At 43.1% G+C, this 21,130-nt stretch overlaps 1 protein-coding gene across 3 annotated transcripts in view; it reads left to right on the top strand.

The window, feature by feature from the left end:
- Positions 1-21,130, top strand: part of UACA (uveal autoantigen with coiled-coil domains and ankyrin repeats) — a 68,861-nt gene that overhangs the window by 11,980 nt on the left and 35,751 nt on the right. The window contains exon 1 of one of the 3 annotated variants that reach the window (XM_065559128.1): positions 20,492-20,953. The exons of the other annotated variants lie outside the window; for them this stretch is intronic. Within the exon in view, the coding sequence (XP_065415200.1) occupies positions 20,915-20,953 (39 nt within the window). The 5' untranslated portion in view covers positions 20,492-20,914. Of the gene's footprint in view, positions 1-20,491; positions 20,954-21,130 lie in introns of those variants that run through there. 3 annotated transcript variants of the gene reach the window in all.

The following is a 21,130-nucleotide window of genomic DNA, read 5'->3' on the forward strand; positions in this document are numbered from 1 at the left end:
GAGTGCTGTTACGTATAAGTTCTTAGCTGAAAGAAAAAACAAAAATAGTGAACATCTTACATGTCTTATTTATCCAGCCATTAGCAGATGTCTTAACTCATTATCCAATATTAATTACAGGGTGGAGATCTACATTTAAAACATTCCAGTCTAGCACTCCACTGTCAATGTCAATTCTTCATTAAAATAGCTTGATGATGTGAAAATGCAGCAGGCCTGAGAGTCTCTTTACCAGCGTGGGGGTAGGGAAGGGAACTAGCTGACACTGTTCTGTACTAGGACAGAAAGAACAGCTGGCAAAATAGGAGTGTTTGAAACTTGTTCCCAGCGTCCGTTCTCATGACAATCTCAGTCCAACCTAGTTCTCTGTAATCTCTTCAACCCATGCAAGAGAGTTTTTAAACCCAACTTTTCATTATCATTTCTCTGTATAAGTTCACAGGTGAGTCTTTCCAGTGTCAATTTTAATCAAAGGCAAATGTACTCTGACCTTTGCAAAGCATGCAGTTTATTGCCCTGTTCATAGTATAAACTGATCGCTGATACTGAAAGATCAGGTCTCCCACAGTCTGCCTCTCTTGTGTTCCATCCCTTTCCGCTCTCACACGCAATATTGCAGGGGTTCTCAAACTTCATTGCACCATGACCCCTTTCTGACAACAAAAATTACTACATGACCCCAGAAGTGGAGACCAAAGCCTGAGCCTGGCTGAACCCTGCCGCCCTGGGTGGGGGAGGGCCAAACCTCATTGCCCCAGATTGGGGGACCGAAGCCAAAGGGCTTCAGCCCCAGGCAGGGGGCCTGCAACTTGAGCACCGCTGCACAGGGCTGAAGTCCTCAGGCTTCGGCTTCAGCCCTAGGAGGTGGGGCTTTGGCTTCTGCCTTGGGCCCCAGCAAATCTGAGCCAGTCCTGGCGACCCCATTAAAACGGGGTCACAACTCACTTTGGGGTCCTGACCTTGAGAACTGCTGCAATCTTGGCAATATGTGAGCTGACTTCTGGTAAGAACAAATCCAACCAATTGTCTGCTGGAAAGAGAAGGTGACATCAACGGTTTTCATTTTGCAGGTATTGTTGTCGAGTTCCATTATTTTGGATGCTGAAGAATTTTTTTTGAACGTTTAAATAAGTGTAATGCGTATAGCCTGTGGGTGAAAACACAAGGACCACTGGTGAAAATGACATTCTATAGGCTTTAAATAAGTGATTAAGAGAGAGGTACAGGTAAGCGTATATGATACGCTACATCTAGTGTAGGAAGGGAAGAAATGCCACCTAGTCCTTGCTTAAATGGAAAATGTAGCTATTTACTCGTGGTATAAAGTACTAACAAATGTACTAATGTCAACCTACAGTGCACTTGGATATTTATGCTTACCTAGCTTTCCTATCCAGTCGAATGAGAAAGTTGAGTACAATCAGTTGAGAAACCCATTGCATTGGTGTTGCCCATCTTCCTTAAATAAAGGGTTCTGTGTGCTGACTGAAACTTAGGCCAGAATGAGCTGGCAGCGAAGCTGACGAGCTACTACCAAGCCCCCGAAGCATGCAAGTCTGGGCCAGCACATAGGAGGAAGTAAGAGGATGTAAACACATACCATTCATTTCTCATAGATACTAGCAACAAGTTGTAAAAAGGGAGGAGTGTGATCAGATTTTAGTTTGAAATTGATATTAGAAAAGGCTTTTTTAAAAAAAAAAAAAAAAAAAAAAACACTGGAACACTGACCATGTGCTTTATATGTGACCCAGACCCTGTGTGTTCTGGAACCTGCTGCAAAATTTACCCCTTGTGGCAGAATTTGCTATAGCAGCTGATGTCTTGAGTGTCTTGTTGTCTTGAGTCTGCAGATGGCGTTGCCAATAGCAGTAAGGGGTGTGAGCTAGTCCTGAAACCTCAAATGTCAACACTGCTAACTATTTCACCACTGACCATTATAGTAGACACATCCTGTTCTGTATAGGTTCTTATTCTGTTCATTAATATGGATTAATGTGCTTCTCCCACAGTTCTTCCCAAAGGCCAAAAGCCCCATATGTCCCCATCTCTGCTCCTAAACATCTAACTATCGCGCCCACCTGCTACTCCAATTTCTACAATGTACTTGTGGTGTGTTAACATTGATCTGTGGGGGAAAACTGAAGAGATCATGGTACAGTAAACAAAATTGAATTTAATATCAAAATAACCGGGTACTATAGTGACTGCCTATTGTGGTGGTTTCTTCTTTCACTCAATAAAGTGTCCATTTTAAAAAATGTACCTGAAAATGCTACAGAATCTCAGTCTGCTGAATTGGAGAGCTACAGAAAACAGGGTCTTGCTTCAGAATTTAGATCTTTCTTGCTGCTGAATATCATCAGGCGTTGTTTATAATGCTTCTCTTTTTAAGATCATGAGACTCACGAGATCATGAATCAGGCTTAATTTTACTTAGAAATCGCATCTCTTGCGATTAATTCATATGAGTTGGCATGTCTGGAAGTTTCCCAGTAGATAAAGCAGCACTGCTCAGTGTGAAAAACTGTGTGTTGTTCTACCCCAGCAACAAATGGAAATGGGCTTGGGGAGCCACAATCTCTGAAATTTGTAACACATTTCCTTAAACAATAGTTTTATTTAGAGAGGGGCAGTTTTCCTTCTGGAATGATTTAAAGGAAAAACAATGCTTCTAGAACCTAGCAACCTGTTACAGATCCCGTTACATATCCCTTGTGTGCAAGGGAAGAGCTATCGAAACTGTCGGACAGCTTTTCTATCCATGGACACCGTTACCAGGCTTTCCTCACTCTAGTGTCCACACTTTTAGCTGGGACTCTTGGGATCCCCTTTGCTGTATCATGGAGGCAGCTGGCAGTGTGAAAGAGCTTTTCTTGCAGATTTGACTTGCATCCTTGTGAATGAGGATTCATGTGCTTGCTCCGTCTTCGAAATCTAACTTGGTGATTTTGAATGATTCTAACAGTAGTGAGAGAGAGCAAATGCCTGGTACATGATGTGTCTCCTGGAATGTAGGCTAATACTAGAAGAGTCTTGCGCGCGCCCCCCCCCCCCCCCCATTCGTCTTACACCAGGGGATTTGCTGCCTGATTACCATCCTCTTGGAGTTCGGACTTGAAAAACTGGCTTGCTCTGGGTGGTAGCCGTCTTTGTTCATGAGTGCTCCATATGAATAGGCCGTCAAAATTTAATGACCCTCCACTGTTAGCTTTGTGCCAGGTGCAAGAATTTCTCCTGTCACCTCCTGTGGGTTTCAGCTCAACATGGAGGCAAAATTCAGCAAAAAAGGCATACAAACCCCACGCTCAAAATGGAGTTTGCTGTCTGACACACATCCATAGAGAGGCCTCAATATCAAACAGTTAGTAAGCTGTACATTCCCCAGATAATCACAGCCTTAAGGAATGGTGAGCCTTGCAGGGTAGCACAAAGGTTTTTGCCTTTTTCTCCTTGTGTATAAACAGTTTGGGGGGTGTGTGTGTGTGTGTGTGTGTGTGTGTGTGTCAGGGTAGGGTCTGGCATAACTGCTGCATTTGAGGCGTGTCTCACAATATGTTGGCTTACTTCTTACACTGGTACTCTCTCTTGGTGTGTGTTTCCCTTCTGCCTGGTCTCTGCTGGTACTGAAGCCTTACTTGGCTCCTAACTGGTGGTTTTGTGAAGCGTCTGCCCCCCGATTCTGCATGCAGGGGAAAATACTTTGGGGGGAGAAGGGATATTGTCTGCTACTGTCATTGTCGTCTTTGAAGGCATTCAGTGGTGGGAGATCATCTCAATATCCTAACTAAAACAAGTGAGCAGGGAGATGCTCTGCTGAGTTAGGAAAGTAGACTGGGGTGTGACTAAACTAATAGACTCCAAAGCACCTTGTTTGAGGACATTCTGCTACCTGTCAGTCTACTACTGAAACAGCACCCAGGAGATGCAAACTGAAGCCCTTTAGGTGTGGATGCATTGTACGTATGATGGTCTATTGGACCTGTTAATTGCTGCTGTGATAATCGAACCTGAAAAACTCTAAGCCAGTGGTCACCAACCCATCGATCGTGATCACCAACTGGTTGATCCTGGAGCCTCTGCCAGTCGATCGCAATCTCCGTGGCCAGGTGGTGCAGCAGGGCTCTCCAGCAGGCTGCCTGCCTGCCGTGACCCCATGCCACTCCCGGAAGTGGCTGGCTGGCTGCTGGCATGTCTCTGCGGCCTCTGGGGAGGAGGGGGGCAGCCGGTCTCCATGCTCTGCCCGCGCAAGTGCTGCCCCCCCCCCCCAGCTTCCATTGGCCTGCCTGAGCCCCGCTGCGCCACTGACCAGGAGCCGCCTGTGGTAAGCACCTCCCGGCTGGAACCTACACCTCACACCCTCTCTTACACCCCTACCCCAGCCTGGAGCCCCCTCCTGTACCAAACTCCCTCCTAGAGCACACACCCCATATCCCCTCCTGCACCCCAATCCCCTGCACCAGCCTGGAGCACCCTTCTGCACTAAAATCCCTCCCAGAGCTTGCACCCCCCACTCCTGCACCCCAACCCCTGCCCATGCTCAGCCAATGCACACCCCACACTTGAGAATATTACATTGATTGGTGACCATCCCTGAAGGATGTTGGATCTATAAACCACAAATGACAGTAATAAAAAGTAAAACTCATGAAATGTCCAGTGGATTCTGAGATTAGGTGCAGTGTGACTACATGACCCCTGCACCCATACTCCCTCCCAGAGCTTGCACCCCTCACTCCTGCAGCCCTGCCCCAGGCTCAGCCCAGAGCCCCCTCCCACACTCCAAACCCCTTGGTCTCAGCCCAGAGCCCGCACCCCAACCCCCTGCCTCAGCCCGGTGAAAGTGAGTGAGGGTGGGGGAGGGAGGGAGGGAGGAGGGAATGGAGTGAGTGGGGTGGGGCCTCGGGGAAGGGCGGGCCCTTGGGGAAGGGGTGGGGTAGATCCTGAGTTGATTTTAAATTCAAAATGTGATCTTGTGCATAAAAAGGTTGAAGACCACTGCTCTAAGCCTTCTACAAGGATAGTCTATAAATAACCAACTGTATTGCTGATCTCATCCTGTGATTGTCATTCCCTACATTCTCAGCAGCTCTGTGTCCTTTCTGCTACCTCTGGTAACTTAAGAACATCCTGTGTCTCTTTTTCCAGAACTGCAAGAGTAATCACCATTCTTGGTACCATATGTACTGTGAATGATGTACCATATGTACTTCAAGGACCTCTACTGGCAGGCCCTCATTTATTCACTACTTAGTTGAAATAGCAGGTGGGGAAGTTTGTTTTTTGAAGGTCCCATTCATTCTAAGGGACATTGCTAAGGTTGGTAGGGCAGATTTTACATTCCTTTTAAAATGCTACTATTTAAACTGTTGGTCATCTTTGCACTCCCCCCCCCCCCCCCCATCAAATTAAGTGCTGTAAACGAATTCTTGAGCAGCACAAAGTGGGGAGAGGGAGGGACATGTTTCAAAGCTGCAGGGAAATGAGAGAGAGAGAAAGAGAGAGAGTACGTTGTTACCTCTAAAGCTATAATATGCAGGGTAAGTGTAAATTAGTGGCAGCTCTCAGCTGTAAATGATTAGAGGGGATTGATTGAATAGTTTTCATTTTCTCAACTACTGGCAAACAAGTGCCTTAAAAATCCAATTACCACCTGCTTAAGCTGTTATATAATGCAAAAAGCATCATTGTACTGGACTTTCTTTCTTACCCTTTAATTTGGTTTATATGTCAATTTCTTATCACCTTGCCTGCACTAGTTTATTTTTAGATAATTTTCCATTTCTTTAAAATGATGGAGAAGACTTCAGGTGCCAGTTGGTTTTTATAGTTCTTTCAGACAGTTCCTATTGGTTCCCATTCAAGGTGGAATTTAATTGTGTATTCAGTTACCTAATTTTCAACTCTTGATTGAAAGACTTCAAGTTACAGAGAATCTACCATTTACTCCAGTTCAAACCAGCAAGTGACCCAGGCCCCACTCTGTAGAGGAAGATGGGAAAAACCCCCAGTGTATCTGCCAGTCTGACCTGGGGGAAAAGTCCTTCCTGTCCCCAAAATATGGCACTGAGTTAGACCCTGAGCATGTGGGTGAGACCCACTGGCCAAAAGTCTGTGAAAGAATTCTTTGTAGTAACTAGAGCCCTCCCCCTCTAGTGTCCCATCTCCAGCCACTGGAGACATTTGCTAATATCAGTTGTGGAAGGGCCATATGCCATTGTAGGTAACATCATACCATACCCTGCATAAACTTATCAAGCTCAGTCTTGAAACAAGTTAGGTTTTTTGCCCCCACTTTTGGATAGTTAGAAACCTTTGTCTAATTTCAAGCCTAAACTTATTGAAGGCCAGTTTATATCCATTTGTTCTTGTGCCAACATTGGCCTTTAACTTAAATAACTCTTCTCCCTCACTGGTGTTTATCCCTCTGACGTATTTATAGAGAGTAACCATATCTCTGCTCAGCTTCTTTGTTAGGTTAAACAAGCCCAGTTTCTTAAGTCTCCTCTTGTAAGGTATGTTTTCCATTCCTCTGATCATCCTAGTAGCCCTTCTTCAACACTTGTTTCAGTCTGAATTGATCTTAAACATGGGTGTCTGAATTGCACATAGGATTCTGGATGAGGTCTCACCAGTGCCTTGTATAATGATAACATTTCCCTATCTCTACTGGCAATACTTTGCCTGATGCATCCTAGGATTGATTGCATTAGCCTTTTGCGTGGCTGCATCACATTGGTGGCTCATAGTCATTCTGTCACTGAACAATACACCCAGGTCTTTCTCCTCCTTTGTCGCTTCCAACCAATAGGTCCCCACCTTGTAGCGAATTTTGTAATTGTTGGTACCTAAGTGCACGACTTTGCACTATTCATCCCATTTCTATTACTCCAGTTTTCAAGGTCATCCAGATCTTCTTGTATGATATTCTAGTCCTCCTCCGTATTGGCAAAACCTCCCAACCTTGTCATTTACAAATTTTATTAGCACACTCCCACTTTGTGTGCCAAGGTCATTAATTAAAATGTTAAATAAGTTTGGTCCCAAGAAAGACTGAACCCTGAGGAACTTCACTAGTAACCTGCGTCCAGTCTCACAGTTCATCTTTCAGCATTATCAACTCTAGCATCCCCTTTAACCAGTTCCTTACCCACCTTTTGATTCTTGTATTAATCCTGATCTTCTCCACTTTAATAATTCTGTATATGGAACTGTATCAAATGCCTTACTGAAGTGCAGGCAGATTAGATCTGCATTTCCTTTGTCGTGGTTTTATCTTAAAAAAAAAAAAAAATCAAGTTGGTCTGGCACAATATAGCTTTTTGTAAAATAATGTATTCTGTCCCAGTTACCATTTACCTCGATGTTCTTAACTACTGTACTTTCTCTTTCAAATTTTGTTCTAAGACCCTGCAAACAATTGAGGTCAAGGCAACGGGCCTGTTTTCCCCTGATCACTTTTTTTCCTTAAATATAGATGCTGAATTTGCAATTCTCTAGTCATAGGGTATGGCCTCTGAGTTTATGGATTAATTAAAAATCCTTGCTATATTAGACTGGCAATTTCATGTGCCAGTTCCTTTAATATTCTTGGATGGAGATTATCCAGGCCCCCTGGTCTGGTCCTATTAAGCAGTTTGTGTGTCACCTCAGATGTGGTCATCTGTCTCCATATCCTCGTTCCCATTAGCCACCCTGTCTCTGTGCCCAGGCTTCTCGTTACTCTTATTCAAAACTGAGGCAGAGTGTTCATTTAGTTGTTAGGCCATGGTTGGATCATCTTTAATCTCCACCCCATTCTCAGTGTTTAGCAGTCCCAATTCTTCTTTCCTTGTTTTCTTTTTATTTATGACTAAGGTTCTTTTACAATTGGTTTTAATTTCTTTTGCAAAGTCCATCTCTGCGTGGCTTTTCCCAGTTCACTTTTTCTCTACACTTTCTGACCTCCAGAGGTAGCTTTCCTTGCTGATCCATCCCTCCTTCTGTTCTTGTTCAGGGTAATTTAGGCGAGTACTCAATGAACTCAGTGAGACTGGCTGCTGTGTGCCTTTTTTATTGGGATTGGGGTCTGACTTGCTTGTAATGCTTCAAGGTGAACTTTGACATTGTGAGACTGAACTATTTTTACATGGGCTTGAAGAGCAGTTAAAGTGAAAACTACCAACGATTCTGAGTGAGGCAGTGTGATGTGTGATCTCTCACTATTAGATAAATATACATCCTTCATTTGAAAAATAAAATATATTATTTGCAATTTCCAGCAGCACTGGAAGTATCTGTGTTTGAGGGTAGCCATTGTCAAAAGGAAAAGATTATAGCAGTATATAAATTATTAGGTGTCTGCTCTAGATAGCTTCTCCAGCTATCTTACTTCTGGTTCCACAGAACAGAATTCCAATATTTCATTGTTAGAAGGTGATGGAAGCTAATATATAAACACATTGTTCACCTTTCAAATGTTGCCTTTGACATTTTGGTGTAGACTGTTCCCTGCTGAATTTCTTTCTGGTGTCTTGTCCCGTGGAGAAGATCTGTGCTGCTTGTTAGAGTTCTGAAGATGTCTTATTGCTGTGTGCTGAGGTCAGAGGGTAGGAAATGCTTCTGAGAAGGGAAATATTGTGGGGTGAGTGGAAGAAAGGTGGAAAATCTTCCTAAATTTGGCAATATGTTCAGTAGGATTTTGTGACTCAAAGGGGGCAGGGCCACAGGTGACAACTCTGTGGACGTTGAGGGTGGAAGGAAGGAAAGTGGACAGTGATATCCCATGGGCCCCAGGTAGCTGAGGGGTTTAGGATGCAACTGGCTACTACAAGGATATTTCAAGCCCCAAGTGGTAAAAGTGTGTTTATTTGTTTTGCGCGCCCCGCCCCCCCTCCCTCCGATGATCTAGTGTTTGAACATTTGAGTCCATGGCTGAGAACTTGGTGCTCTCTTGGAAGCTAAAAGAGAAGCAGCTGATGGAGGGAGAAATGTAGCATGAACATTGAAGCAGAACAAAAACAAATAAAATCACTGCTCTGTAGAGGGCACTTAGTTTGGGACCTGCTCAATTGGAACACTTGTGGGGGAGAAGATTGGTAAGAGCCTATGGGTATGTCTGCACTACAGCTAGGAGTGTGACAAGCAGAGCTAACACTGCCTGAGTTCGTGTGCTAAAAATAGCAGTACAGGTGTTGGGGCTGGGGCTTAAGCTCTGAAGTGGCCCCTGACCCCTTTCAGAGCTGGTGCTCTGTAGTGTGAACCCTAGTCTGTGGACTCTGAGACTCACTGCTGTGGGCTGCTGCTTGCTGTATACAGATACTGTTTAAGAACTCTGAAATGCGGCATCAACTGGGGTCTGGGAGAAGTGGTCCAAAGCCCCCCTCTCACTTCTGAAAGTTAATTGTTTAGCTGAATGGGGGCAGAGCAGGGCACATCTGCCCTGAGCAGAGGCTACCACAGCAGTTACAGAAGGGGATCTATCCCATTCTGGCCAGCAAGCAGCCAAAGAGCAGAGAGCGGGGCTATTTCTGTTCAGAATGAGCTGCTGTTAGTTCTCCCAAGTCAGCATCCTTCCCCATGTGGGACAAGGGAAATCAGGGGATTCCTTAAAAGCTGCCAGATTCTTGCAGTTGTTGTGCAGCAAGCTTTTAAGTTCTGGGTCTAAGGTCGTTACAAACATTGGTTAATTAGACCGAGAACCTTAAATATAATCTACATATTTATTACATATCTATTACCTGCTTGTGGTCATCTTGTTCCTTGTGGTAATCTCATCAAATGATGTTTTCTCTAGCAGTCCTCTTCCTGCAAAGTACTCTAATTACCTGGATGTAATGATCGAAAATACTTGATGGGCTTTTAGAGCACTTTCCATCTCTAAGGCCTTTACCAACAGTTAATTATAGATGAAAGGTATTCTATACGCATAAAGTGTTGGAAATCGTTACACCCAGGGAGATTTATCTGGCACTGGCTTTGCTTTTAAAACATCCCCTCCTATATGTACTCAAAATGTTTAAAATTGTAATATCAGATGTGTATATTTTTAACTTAATCCAAAATTTGCATCACAAGCTAATAGTTTTAGACTTAAAGGTCTTGCTCAAAAATTATCTGTTCCAACTACCCCCTGATACATTGACTTATAAAGGATAACTGGCAAAGTTGTGCTCTCTGAGATCACCTATTAAAACAAAAAACAATGTTGAGCTCTGTGGAAGTAAACTGTTTTCTCTGTGACTAACTTTTGTTTGGCACTATTGAACTCCATGTGTTTACGTGATTCAATGGGATCAGAATGCAAAGTTTATGTGCTAGAACAGCCTAAAAACAGCTAGTTTTGAATTGAAGTAGTAATTGCTATAATGTGGGTGCATGCCTTAATCATGAAATGCAAAGCTGAATTGTCTGTTTTTCATAAACCAGCCTGTTCACTTCCCACCATAAACTAAACCAGAAGGGCCTGTTTACAAATTAAATAGGATGAAAACATTATCTTGCAATTTCCCATGTCTTTTTTTATCCTTTTTGTTTAAATATATGTTTTGCTGCCCTGGGGGGGAAGTTTCTGTTTAAACTCTGCAATTACAGGTTTGAAATTGTGGGCAGAAAGGGGGAAAAGAGTGCCAATTATACACCTTGTTTTAATCTTTATAGATATGTCCTTGGGCTTTGTAGTAGCTAACCCATCTTCTGGTTTTTGTAATAGGTAGCTGCAAGATCGTGTACTTTTTTTCGTAAAAACAGAAGGGTCAAAATGCTCTTTCAAGTCTATGTACTGCTTTTGTGGTTCAGCAGTAGACTTTTTTTAAACATACTGCTAGTAGCAAAAGCTCTAAGCAGCGTGAATATCAGGTAAATGAAACATTTTTGTTTTTTCTGTTTTATACCTGTTGAGTGTGGATTTTAAACACACACACAAACCCCCAAAAGACTGTTTGAATTCCTGGGCATATGTATTCCAGATCTTCATTTCCTCCTTATACTGTAAACAAAGTGTGTGTTCAGGCAAATCATTCTAATCAAAACTTGTATTGACATCAATGACATTTCCATTCCTGGAATGAGGGAGGCGGCTACCCACTGTGTAGGTGAGTGGGATTTTTCAAAAGCACTCTCTACTTGTCCGTGTGTTCCCAATAGGAGTTTTACTTACTGAGTTTGATGAGAACAGTTAGTCCAATAAAATATTTTTTTTCCTTTCAAAACAAGGCTTTTTTCCAAGTATAAAGCTAACCGGGATTTGGCAGCTGTTACTCCTGTAAGGACCATATTGTTACGCCAGAGCTTTAGATAACTTTTGTTTTTGTATTGAACCAAATCCAAATGTAGAAAGTCAGAGCAATTTATCTTTTCGGTCAAAGCCAGTTAAGGCCTCTGGTGTTCACTCATACTGATTTATTTAGATATTTTTATAGGGTAAATGTTGGATCCTTGTATAATACTGCATTGTTTAAAAATATTTGGACATCAGCGGAGACATTTTAGCTACTTGGATAAAGTACACAAGCTGCATTAAAGGATCAGACATCCTGGGGTGAGGAGCCTTGATTTTTTTTTTTTTTTTTTTAATCCTAACAGCTGGTTCCTAACAATCTCCTTTATTTCTATAAGGTGTGTGTGTGTGTGTGTGTGTGTGTGTGTGTGTTGGGGGGAGGAGGGAAGGTTCTTGAAGTGGGGGGGGAATGTGGGAAGTGAAGGTGGGGGACACCATTGGCACTTACTTTAAAAACTCTTTGTGGGAAGCTGTACAAAGTGCACTATGACTGTTGTTTTTCTTAAAGCTCCCTTAAGGTTAGCTTTTTGTACAATGGTACCAGCTGGCCAAATATGTTTCCCTTGTGACTTGATTCCTTTGCAGGTTTATTAAATTGGAATGCTTTAGTTTATAATATTACATGGGAGAAGGGACAATAAACAAAAGAAATTACTACATCTACCATCCTTTTAACCAGGATCTCACTGTATTAGCATTCCATCCTTGCACGCTGCTCCAAATAGGTGTATCAGTACAGCTAACATTAAGGCACTATACCTGCAGTGGAAATCTTATAGAGCTAGAATGAAAGTAGACATCCATTCCTCTCACCCCTGCCCCAGTCGTCCTCCGCTTTCTGGAGCTGTCACACCGATGCCTCTTACTCTGAATGGACAGCTGCCATCAAACCGCCCTTTCAATGGTCTCTCTCCTGCTGATTATGTAAGTTGAACAGCCACAAGTGAATAATGTCACTGTAAAGCTGTTGAACATCAGCTCAGGTAGTTAGCATCCTATCCTCTATGTTTTGGAACAGAGTGAACAGCATGAGTTCTTAGCTCACTCTTGCTTCCAGAACTTTCTTTGGCCTTCTTTCCCTTCAGTTTATTTAGGACTCTCTTCCCTTGAAGGGCACTGAATAGGCTAAGATCAAATTAATTAGTATGTCCCTGTGGCAGGGCTGTTCCAATAACATTTTAGAAACTAACAGGAAATGAGGGGGTTGCAATATTTCCTTCCAATGCTGACTAGCCAGTTCAATGCAGTTGCCTCTATGCCACCAAGTCCCTGTTTCTCTTCTTGCTATGTGTCTGATTTTTCGACTGGAACGCCCGGTTGAAAAGGGACCCTGGCAGCTCTGGTCAGCACCAGCTCTGGTCAGGGCCATTAAAAGTCCAGTTGGCGGCGCAGTGGGGCTAAGGCAGGCTCCCTGCCTGCTGTGGCTCTGCACAGCTCCCGGAAGCAGTGGCATGTCCCCCACTCCGGCTCCTAGCGTGTGGAGCTCCCTGGCTGCCTCTGCGCATGCCCCCGCCCCAAGCACCGGCTTCATAACTCCCATTGGCCGGGAACCGCAGGGGACTGCGCCTACGGATTAGGCAGCGCAGAGATCCGCCTGGCTGCGCCTCCGTGTAGGAGCCAAGGGGGAACATGTTGCAGCTTCTGGGAGCTGCTTCAGGTAAGCGCCGCCTGGAGCTTGCACCCCTGACTCTCTCCCACGCCCCAACGCCCTGCCCCAGTCCTGCCCCCCCCCTCTCTCCCTCCCTCCAAACCCCTCTGCTCCAGCCCAGAGCACCCTAGTGCACGCCAAACCCTTCATCCCCAGACCCCCTCCTGCATCCCAACTCATTGCCTCAGCCTGGTGAAAGTGAGCAAGTGAGTGAGGGTAGTGAAAGTGAGCAAGGGGATGGGGTGGAGTGTGGGGGGCGGGGCAAGGATGTTCAGTTTTATGTGAGTAGAAAGTTAGCAACCCTAGTGGGACATAGAATCACGGGACTGGAACGGACCTCGAGAGGTCATCTAGTCCAGTCCCTGCACTCATGACAGGACTAATTATCTAGCCCAGGGGTAGGCAACCTATGGCACGTGTGCCAAAGGTGGCACGTGAGCTGATTTTCAGTGGCACTCATACTGCCTGGGTCCTGGCCACCGGTTTGGGGGGCTCTGTGTTTTAATTTTTAAATGAAACTCCTTAAACATTTTAAAAACCTTATTTACTTTACATACAACAATAGTCTAGTTATATATTGTAGATTTAGACCTTCTAAAAACATTAAAATGTATGGCACGCAAAACCTTAAATTAGAGTGAATAAATGAAGACTCGGCACACCACCAAAGGTTGCTGACTCCTGATCTAGACCATCCCTGACAGGTGTTTGTCCAACCTGCTCTTAAAAATCTCCAATGATGGAGATTCCACAACCTCCCTAGGCAAGTTATTCCAGTGCTTAACCACTCTGACAGGAAGCTTTTCCTAATGTCCAACCTAAACCTCCCTTGCTGCAATTTAAGCCCATTGCTTCTTGTCCTATTCTCAGAGGTTAAGGAGAACAATTTTTCTCCCACCTCCTTGTAACAACCTTTTACATACTTGAAAACTGTTATCATGTCCCCTCAGTCTTCTCTTTTCCAGACTAAACAAACCCAGTTTTTTCCATATTCCTTCATAGGTCATGTTTTCTAGACCTTTAATCATTTTTGTTGCGCTTTTCTGGACTCTGTCCAATTTGTCCACATCCTTCCTTAAATGTGGTGCCCAGAACTGGACACAATACTCCAGTTGAGGCCTAATCAGCGTGGAGTAGAGCCGAAGAATTACTTCTCATGTCTTGCTTACAACACTCCTGCTTATACATCCCAAAATGATATTTGCTTTTTTTTTTTTTTTTTTGCAACAGTGTTACATTGACTCTAATTTAGCCTTTGATCCACTATGATCCCCACATCCCTTTTCGCAGTACTCCTTCCTAGGCAGTCATTTCCCATTTCGTATGTGTGTAACTGATCTTTCCTAAGTGGAGTACTTAGCATTTGTCCTTATTGAATTTCATCCTATTTACTTCAGACCATTTCTCCAGTTTGTCCAGATCATTTTGAATTTTAATCCCATCCTCCAAAGCACTTGCAACCCCTCCCAGCTTGGTATCGTCCGCAAACTTTATAAGTGTATTCTGTATGCCATTATCTAAATCACTGATGAAGATATTGAACAGAACCTGACCCAGAACTGATCCCTGCAGGACCCCACTCGTTATGCCCTTCCAGCCTGATGCGAACCACTGATGACTACTCTCTGGGAATGGTTTTCCAACCAGTTTTGCACCCACCTTACAGTAGCTCCATTTAGGTTATATTTCCCTAGTTTATTTATGAGAGAGTCATGTGGGACAATATCAAAAGCTTTACTAAAATCAAGATATACCATGTCTACTGCTTCCCCCCCATCCACAAGGTTTGTTACCCTGTCAAAAAAAGCTATCAAGTTGATTTGACACAATTTGTTCTTGACAAATCCATGCTGACTGTTGTTTATCACCTTATTATCTTATAGATGTTTGCAAATTGATTGCTTAATTATTTGCTCCATTATCTCTGAGTACAGAAGTTAAGCTGAGTGGTCTGTAATTTCCTGGATTGTCTTTATTTCCCTTTTTATAGATGGGCACTAGATTTGCCCTTTTCCAGTCTTCTGGAATCTCTCCCGTCTTCCATGACTTTTCAAAGATAATTGCTAATGGCTCAGATATCTCCCCAGTCTGCTCCTTGAGTATTCTAGGATGCATTTCACCAGGCCCTGGTGACTTGAAGACATCTAATTTATCCAAGTAATTTTTAACTTGTTCTTTCCCTATTTTAACCTCTTCTGATCCTACCTCATTTTCACTGGTATTCACCTTAGACATCCAATCGCCACCAACCTTCTTGGTGAAAACCGAAACAAGGAAGTCATTGAAGCACCTCTGACATTTCCACATTTTCTGTTATTTTCTCTTTCTCTCTCCCCTTTCCTCCCTCATTGAGTAATGGGCCTATCCTGGGTCTTCCTCTTGCTTCTAATGTATTTGTCGAACGTTTTCTTGTTATCCTTTGTCTTCAGCTAGTTTGATCTTGTTTTGTGCCTTGGGCTTTCTAATTTTGTCCCTGCATACTTGTGTTGTTTGTTTATATTCATCCTTTGTAATTTGACCTAGTTTCCACTTTTTGTAGGACTCTTTTATTTTTAGATCATTGAAGATCTCCTGGTTAAGCCATATTTGCCATACTTCCTATTTTTCCTACGCAGTGGGATAGTTTGCTCATGTGCCCTTAATAATGTCTCTTTGAAAACCTGCCAACTGTCTTCTATTGTTTTCCCCCTTAGAATTGCTTCCCATGGACTCTTACCTACCAACTCCGAGTTTGCTAAAGTCCACCGCCTTGAAATCCATTGTCTTTATTTTGCTGTTCTCCCTCCTACCATTCCTTAGAATTATGAACTCTACCATTTCATGATCACTTTTACTCAACCTGCCTTCCATTTTCAAATTCTCAACCAGTTCCTCCCTATTTGTCAAAATCAAATCTAGAACAGCCTCTCCCCTGGTAGCTGTTTCCACCTTCTGAAATAAAAAATTGTCTCCAATACATTCCAGGAACTTATTGGATAATCTGTGCCCTACTGTGTTGTTTTCCCAACATATGTCTGGGTAGTTTAAGTGCCCCATCACCACCAAGTCCGGTGCTTTGGATGATTTTGTTAGTTGTTTAAAAAGAGCCTCATCCTCTTCTTCCTGGGTAGGTGGTCTGTAGTAGACTCCTACCATGACATCACTCTTGTTTTTTTTTTTACCCCTTTTATCCTAACCCAGAGACTTTCAACAAGTCTTGTCTCCATCATAAGACAAGCTTCAGAACTCCTTAACTAGGGTTACCATATCTATTAAATAAAAAAAGAGGACCCTCCACAGACCCTGGCCCCGCCCATTTCCCCACCCCCAGCCCTGCCCCAACTCCGCCCCTTCCCTGCCCTAACTCCGCCCCCCTCCTCCCTCCCACTCCCAGCCACGGGGAAAGGCCTCCCGAGCGCTACTGGCTTCACGGTTTGCCGGGCAGCCCCCAGACCCTGCGCCCTCGGCCGGCGCTTCCCCAGCGCAGCTGGAGCCCAGGAGGGGAAGCGCCCAGCCAGGGGCGCAGGGTCTGGAGGCTGCCCGGCAAACTGTGAAGCCGGTAGCGCTCGGGCTTCGGGCAGCCCCCTTGCCTCCGGACCCTGTGCCCCCAGCCGGGCACTTCCCCTCCCGGGCTCCGGCGGCGCAGGGTCCGGAGGCATGGGGGCTGCCCGAAGCTGGTAGCGCTCGGGCAGCCCAGCTCTTAAACAGAGCCAAAGAGTCGGGGGAGGAGCAGAGCCGCCATTTTCCCGGACATGTTCGGCTTTTTGGCAATTCCCCCCGGATGGGGGTTTGAGTGCCGAAAAGCCGGACATGTCCGGGGAAAAAGAGGACGTATGGTAACCCTACCTTAACCCTCTCTTGTAATCTCCTCCCCCTTGCAACCAGCAGTGCATCCAGAGGATAAGGAGTAAAGCAAAATGCAAATTAGCAACATTTTAATGAAAGAAAACTACATGAACTCACATGCTTGTGTGCACCACTAATGTTAGTGGTACTGGATGTCTCGCAAAGTAGCTTGTATTTTGTGTCTTTAGTCAGCTCTCAAGAAATAAACAGCAGAGCTGATCAGTTCAAACATTTGGAGACTGCAGTGCGCCAAGAATGGAAAATGGACATTTCCCCAGTAGCCACAGTTGTTGGCAGAGTAACAAATCCTTAGATATTGTGACAGGATATTGGGTTACTTTCAGCAACACTTTAACTAATGGTCTCTTCGTTGCCAATATCTCCTCCATTGTTTATCTACCCAAGAATCAAGATCAGGTCTACAGGTTTTGTAAACAACGCTTAACTATAACCTTTCACCATAGGTATATTTGCTGAAGTTTGTAGAGAGCTGAGCAATAATGTTGGAGGCAACTTCACTGTAAGTTCTCCACTAGCTTAATGGTACCTTTTTGCCAGTTGGTTGACAATACAACATGGAAAACTCTGTCCATTTTTGTTCTGCTTTTGCAAGGCATTTGTTGAATTGATCCTCATGTGAAGGCATCTCTAATAGCCACTGATGCTCCTACGAGTTCTCTGTTTTAATATATTGATCACTAGTGCATGTCTAATTTATTTAGGGCACTTTTGGGTAAGAAACTAGAAAATACATTGTACATACCTTTTCAAGGCAGTCTTCCTGATTTCAGGGAGACAGAACTTTAAAGGTATTTTATTGGCAGATGCCAGTAAATCTACTTCCAAGATATTTTCAAATCAATCCCTTCGCCTTGACTAAAGTTCTTGGCCTTTACACCCACTTAGCAAAACAGCTGCTCTGTGTTAAGCGAGCACTGGCTATATTACCCTGCAAAGAAACCCTTGGTCTGTTGGCAATTAATTTAGCAGCTTTAGATTTCTGCACTGTTTTCATATTTGATGACTAATTCTGTTCCAAAAGAGAAAAAGCAGTGCTATAAATTTAAACTTGTTCATACTGAGAGAATGTGGCAGAAGCATCATCATCAATGGCTGTCTTTAAATTCTTTCCATATTTTAATTTTTTTATGGGCAGAATGTTTTGTCTTGAGTAAATTCCCCTTTATCACAAGCTTTTTAATAATTTTCCTTGCATCCCAGTTGATGCCATTAGTAAAAGATTTATACAGACCTTCGCTGCTGCTTATTGTTTTGCATACACCATTTAACATATCCACTGTGTAAGAACTGTACTCTTTAAAATACTTTGGTGCAGATATTTTCTCCCTTTCAATGCAAATCTTAAAATATAAAATAAAATTTTAAAAAAGTCATTTTCTGTTTTTTTTTTTTTTTTTTTTTTTTCTTAAAATGGCACATTGTGTTGCTTTTGGACATCTTTCAAAGAGGAGGATTTTCCCCCTATAGTCTTTCATTATTTTCCACCCTTCAAGCTGTGTAGAGCCTAGCTAACCAGGAGAACCTTTACTATCATTCCAATCGGCTGCTGGGTAGGGTTTATTCAGAGCTGCCTTGTAGCTGATACCCTTTCCGGGTGGCCACATCTTTGACTATTTGGCCTTAAGTGGGCACGAAATAGGAACAGTATTTTGTGGCATGAGACCCCCAAAGGCAATGATAGGCAGGATGCCTCATGTTGGAACTTGCAGTCTAAGAAGTTTTTGGCAGCCACAGGAGAAGTGAAGTGAAGTCCAGGAGACTTGGATAAATATTGATCTGTCAGCAGATAGAAATGTGAGAATAGCAAAACTCTTGGTTGGGTGAAATTGAAAAGAAGCAGCCTGGCTGTGAGCCGGCCACAGTCTTAACTGAAATCATGCACCAGGGTGATAAATGGAGCCAAGAACTGTATCTAGCCAAGCATCTATATTGCCCTCATCACTGTGATATTGACTCAGAAATTAATCTTTGGCACGAGCTCTTGGTTTTCAGGCTGCTGTTGGAAGTGTTCCTTTAAGCTTTGATTCATCAAAGTAAGGGTGCAATTTTTTTTTCTTCTGGATCTTGTGCAGTATTGATGAGCCTTTTTAATTGGCCTATTGGGACTTTCTTGTCCAGCCCCCTTGTGAACTGAGCAAACATAAAGTTCCTGTTGCTACTTCCTTCTGAGAATACTTCTTATGGCCTTATGTATGTTACAATATTCTCTAGTTCTGGTGGCATACGCTGCTCCCCTGTGGGCTGACTGTTGATATTTGTAGAACTGGCTAGCATGTTTTTCCTGCTCCTTTCTCTAAGGATTTTCTCTTTGTAATATGTCCATGTTCCTCTCTCTCAAAGGTGAAAATTCAAACACATATTTTCTAAAGTTCTTTGGCATGCTGGTGACTTATGCTGTTGCAAACCCACCAGTCTGAGTCAATGTGACCTGTTTTGATTTCAGTTGTGCTTTTAAACATATCCTTTTCAAAATCAGAGTGCTAACTTTATCTTCATTTAGTGTTCAGGGTAGGCTTATGTTTTCCAAAATACCTTTTATAGCTGTAGGAGGTTGACTTGTTTCATGGTGATAAGATAACTGCTGGTATGACACAGACTGTATAAAATTCCCTTAAACTTTGTTTTGTTGGAATGCTCCTGTCATGTGGAAACTTTGACTGCAAATAAGTCCTTGGAACACGTGCTTTCAAGGGGAAAAAGTGTTTTAATTGGCATAGGGTCTGCCCTGAAGGCAGCAGATAAGATGTATGACTTCTTTCAGTATTATGAAAAATGATTGCATTTTTGTGTGACGGCAGTTGTGTGCACGCAACCCCAAATGTGGACAGAAGGAGGAGGCATAGTGTACTGTGAAATGTCTGTTTTCCAAAAAGGTCTCCACAGAAAATTGTACTTGCAGTCTCACTGACTGTATATGTTTAACAGGCTTGTGGTGTCCTGCATATTTTCTTTTTTATGACTGTGCACCGCGTTTATATCTCCTGCGGACAAAACAGCCAATAGTCACGATGTTGACCTACTCCACTAAATATGGTGTTTAGGAGATTTCCACTGTTAAATTTAAAATGTGTGAAAGAGGACCCTACATCTTCAGTACTGTTAATCATTACACTGTCTATTTAATGGTTTGACAGCCTCTGTGGCTCCTCTCATTTCACGTGTTGGGGAGACAGACTGGCAGCAGCGGTAAGCTGAAACCTGGTTGTATTCAGAATGGGATTCATACTTGTAAAAGGAGAATTTTTTTTAAAGCAAAGGCATGTGCTTTTTCTAAATTAAAATCGGACACATTTTTGTCAAAATAGAACACAGACTGGGTGATTCTATGTAGTCATAACTTTGTCTAAAGTCAGATGATCATAAAGCTGATTCCAGCTTTCAGTGTTGTTTGGTGGAATAGCTAAATCTGTTCCTGCCATTATTTGTAACATCCCGTTTAACAGTGATAACGGTGACCCTCATATAGTGTCGGTCAAAAGTTAATTTGACTAACATGTTTGTTCCTTTAAGGTGAACGTTTGCACATCTGCAAAATGTGGCACCATGGTGGTAGTTTTACACGTGCTTCTCTCATTTGCTACCCATAAGCATAAAATGTGTTACTCACAGGATGAGCATGCATAAAATGTATTATTAGCTATTCCTTTCTATCACTCAGCTATCAAGTACTGGACAATCAAAAAATAGAACTGGGCTGTTGTGAGACTGTCTGCATATTGTTTACAGGATATTTCAGATCTGGGGAATATTACTGTGAGTCCGTCACTGTGGTAGTCTGTGCTGCAGCACAGAGGCTGTGGAAACAAAAGCTGTATGTAGGGTTTTCATGTGAAGTGCCAGAAAGGGACAGCCTAAGCAGTACAAAAGAAGGAACTCCTCCTGTACCTGTCTTAGGCTGTCCCTGGGCAGTCTTTAAGGGAAAAGACCTTATTTTTGTAAGAGTTATGAAGTCTGAAGAAGATCCTGAAGATGGAGAAAATATAGTTGGGGATCCAAGCTAAGCGAAGGATGGAACAAAATGAATGCAGGGCAGAAAGAATAGTATATTGCTTAGAGCAGCCTGTTTTGACCTCTGGTTGGGGGCTTGCCTTGTAAACTGCAGCAGTTTGTAACTGAATGTGAGGTAAATTATTTGTTGCTGACAACAAGGAGTCGCAAGTTCTATGATGAGTTGTTGGTTTTCCTGTGCTGCTAGAAACACAGTAGGTATCTTGTATTTCTTATTAATGGAAGAGAGGGTTTTTTTAGTAACCCTTTCTGCACCAGTTTAAATTTTGTAAATATTCAAGCTGTTCCTTACTTTTTATTTAGCATCAGTTATGTCTGTAGCCACTACAATAGTGTTTGTTTCTTGTTGGCAGTTTCTACTATAAAAAGGT

This window comes from Chrysemys picta, chromosome 10 (genome assembly GCF_011386835.1).
Source record: "Chrysemys picta bellii isolate R12L10 chromosome 10, ASM1138683v2, whole genome shotgun sequence".
Lineage (NCBI taxonomy): Eukaryota > Metazoa > Chordata > Testudines > Emydidae > Chrysemys > Chrysemys picta.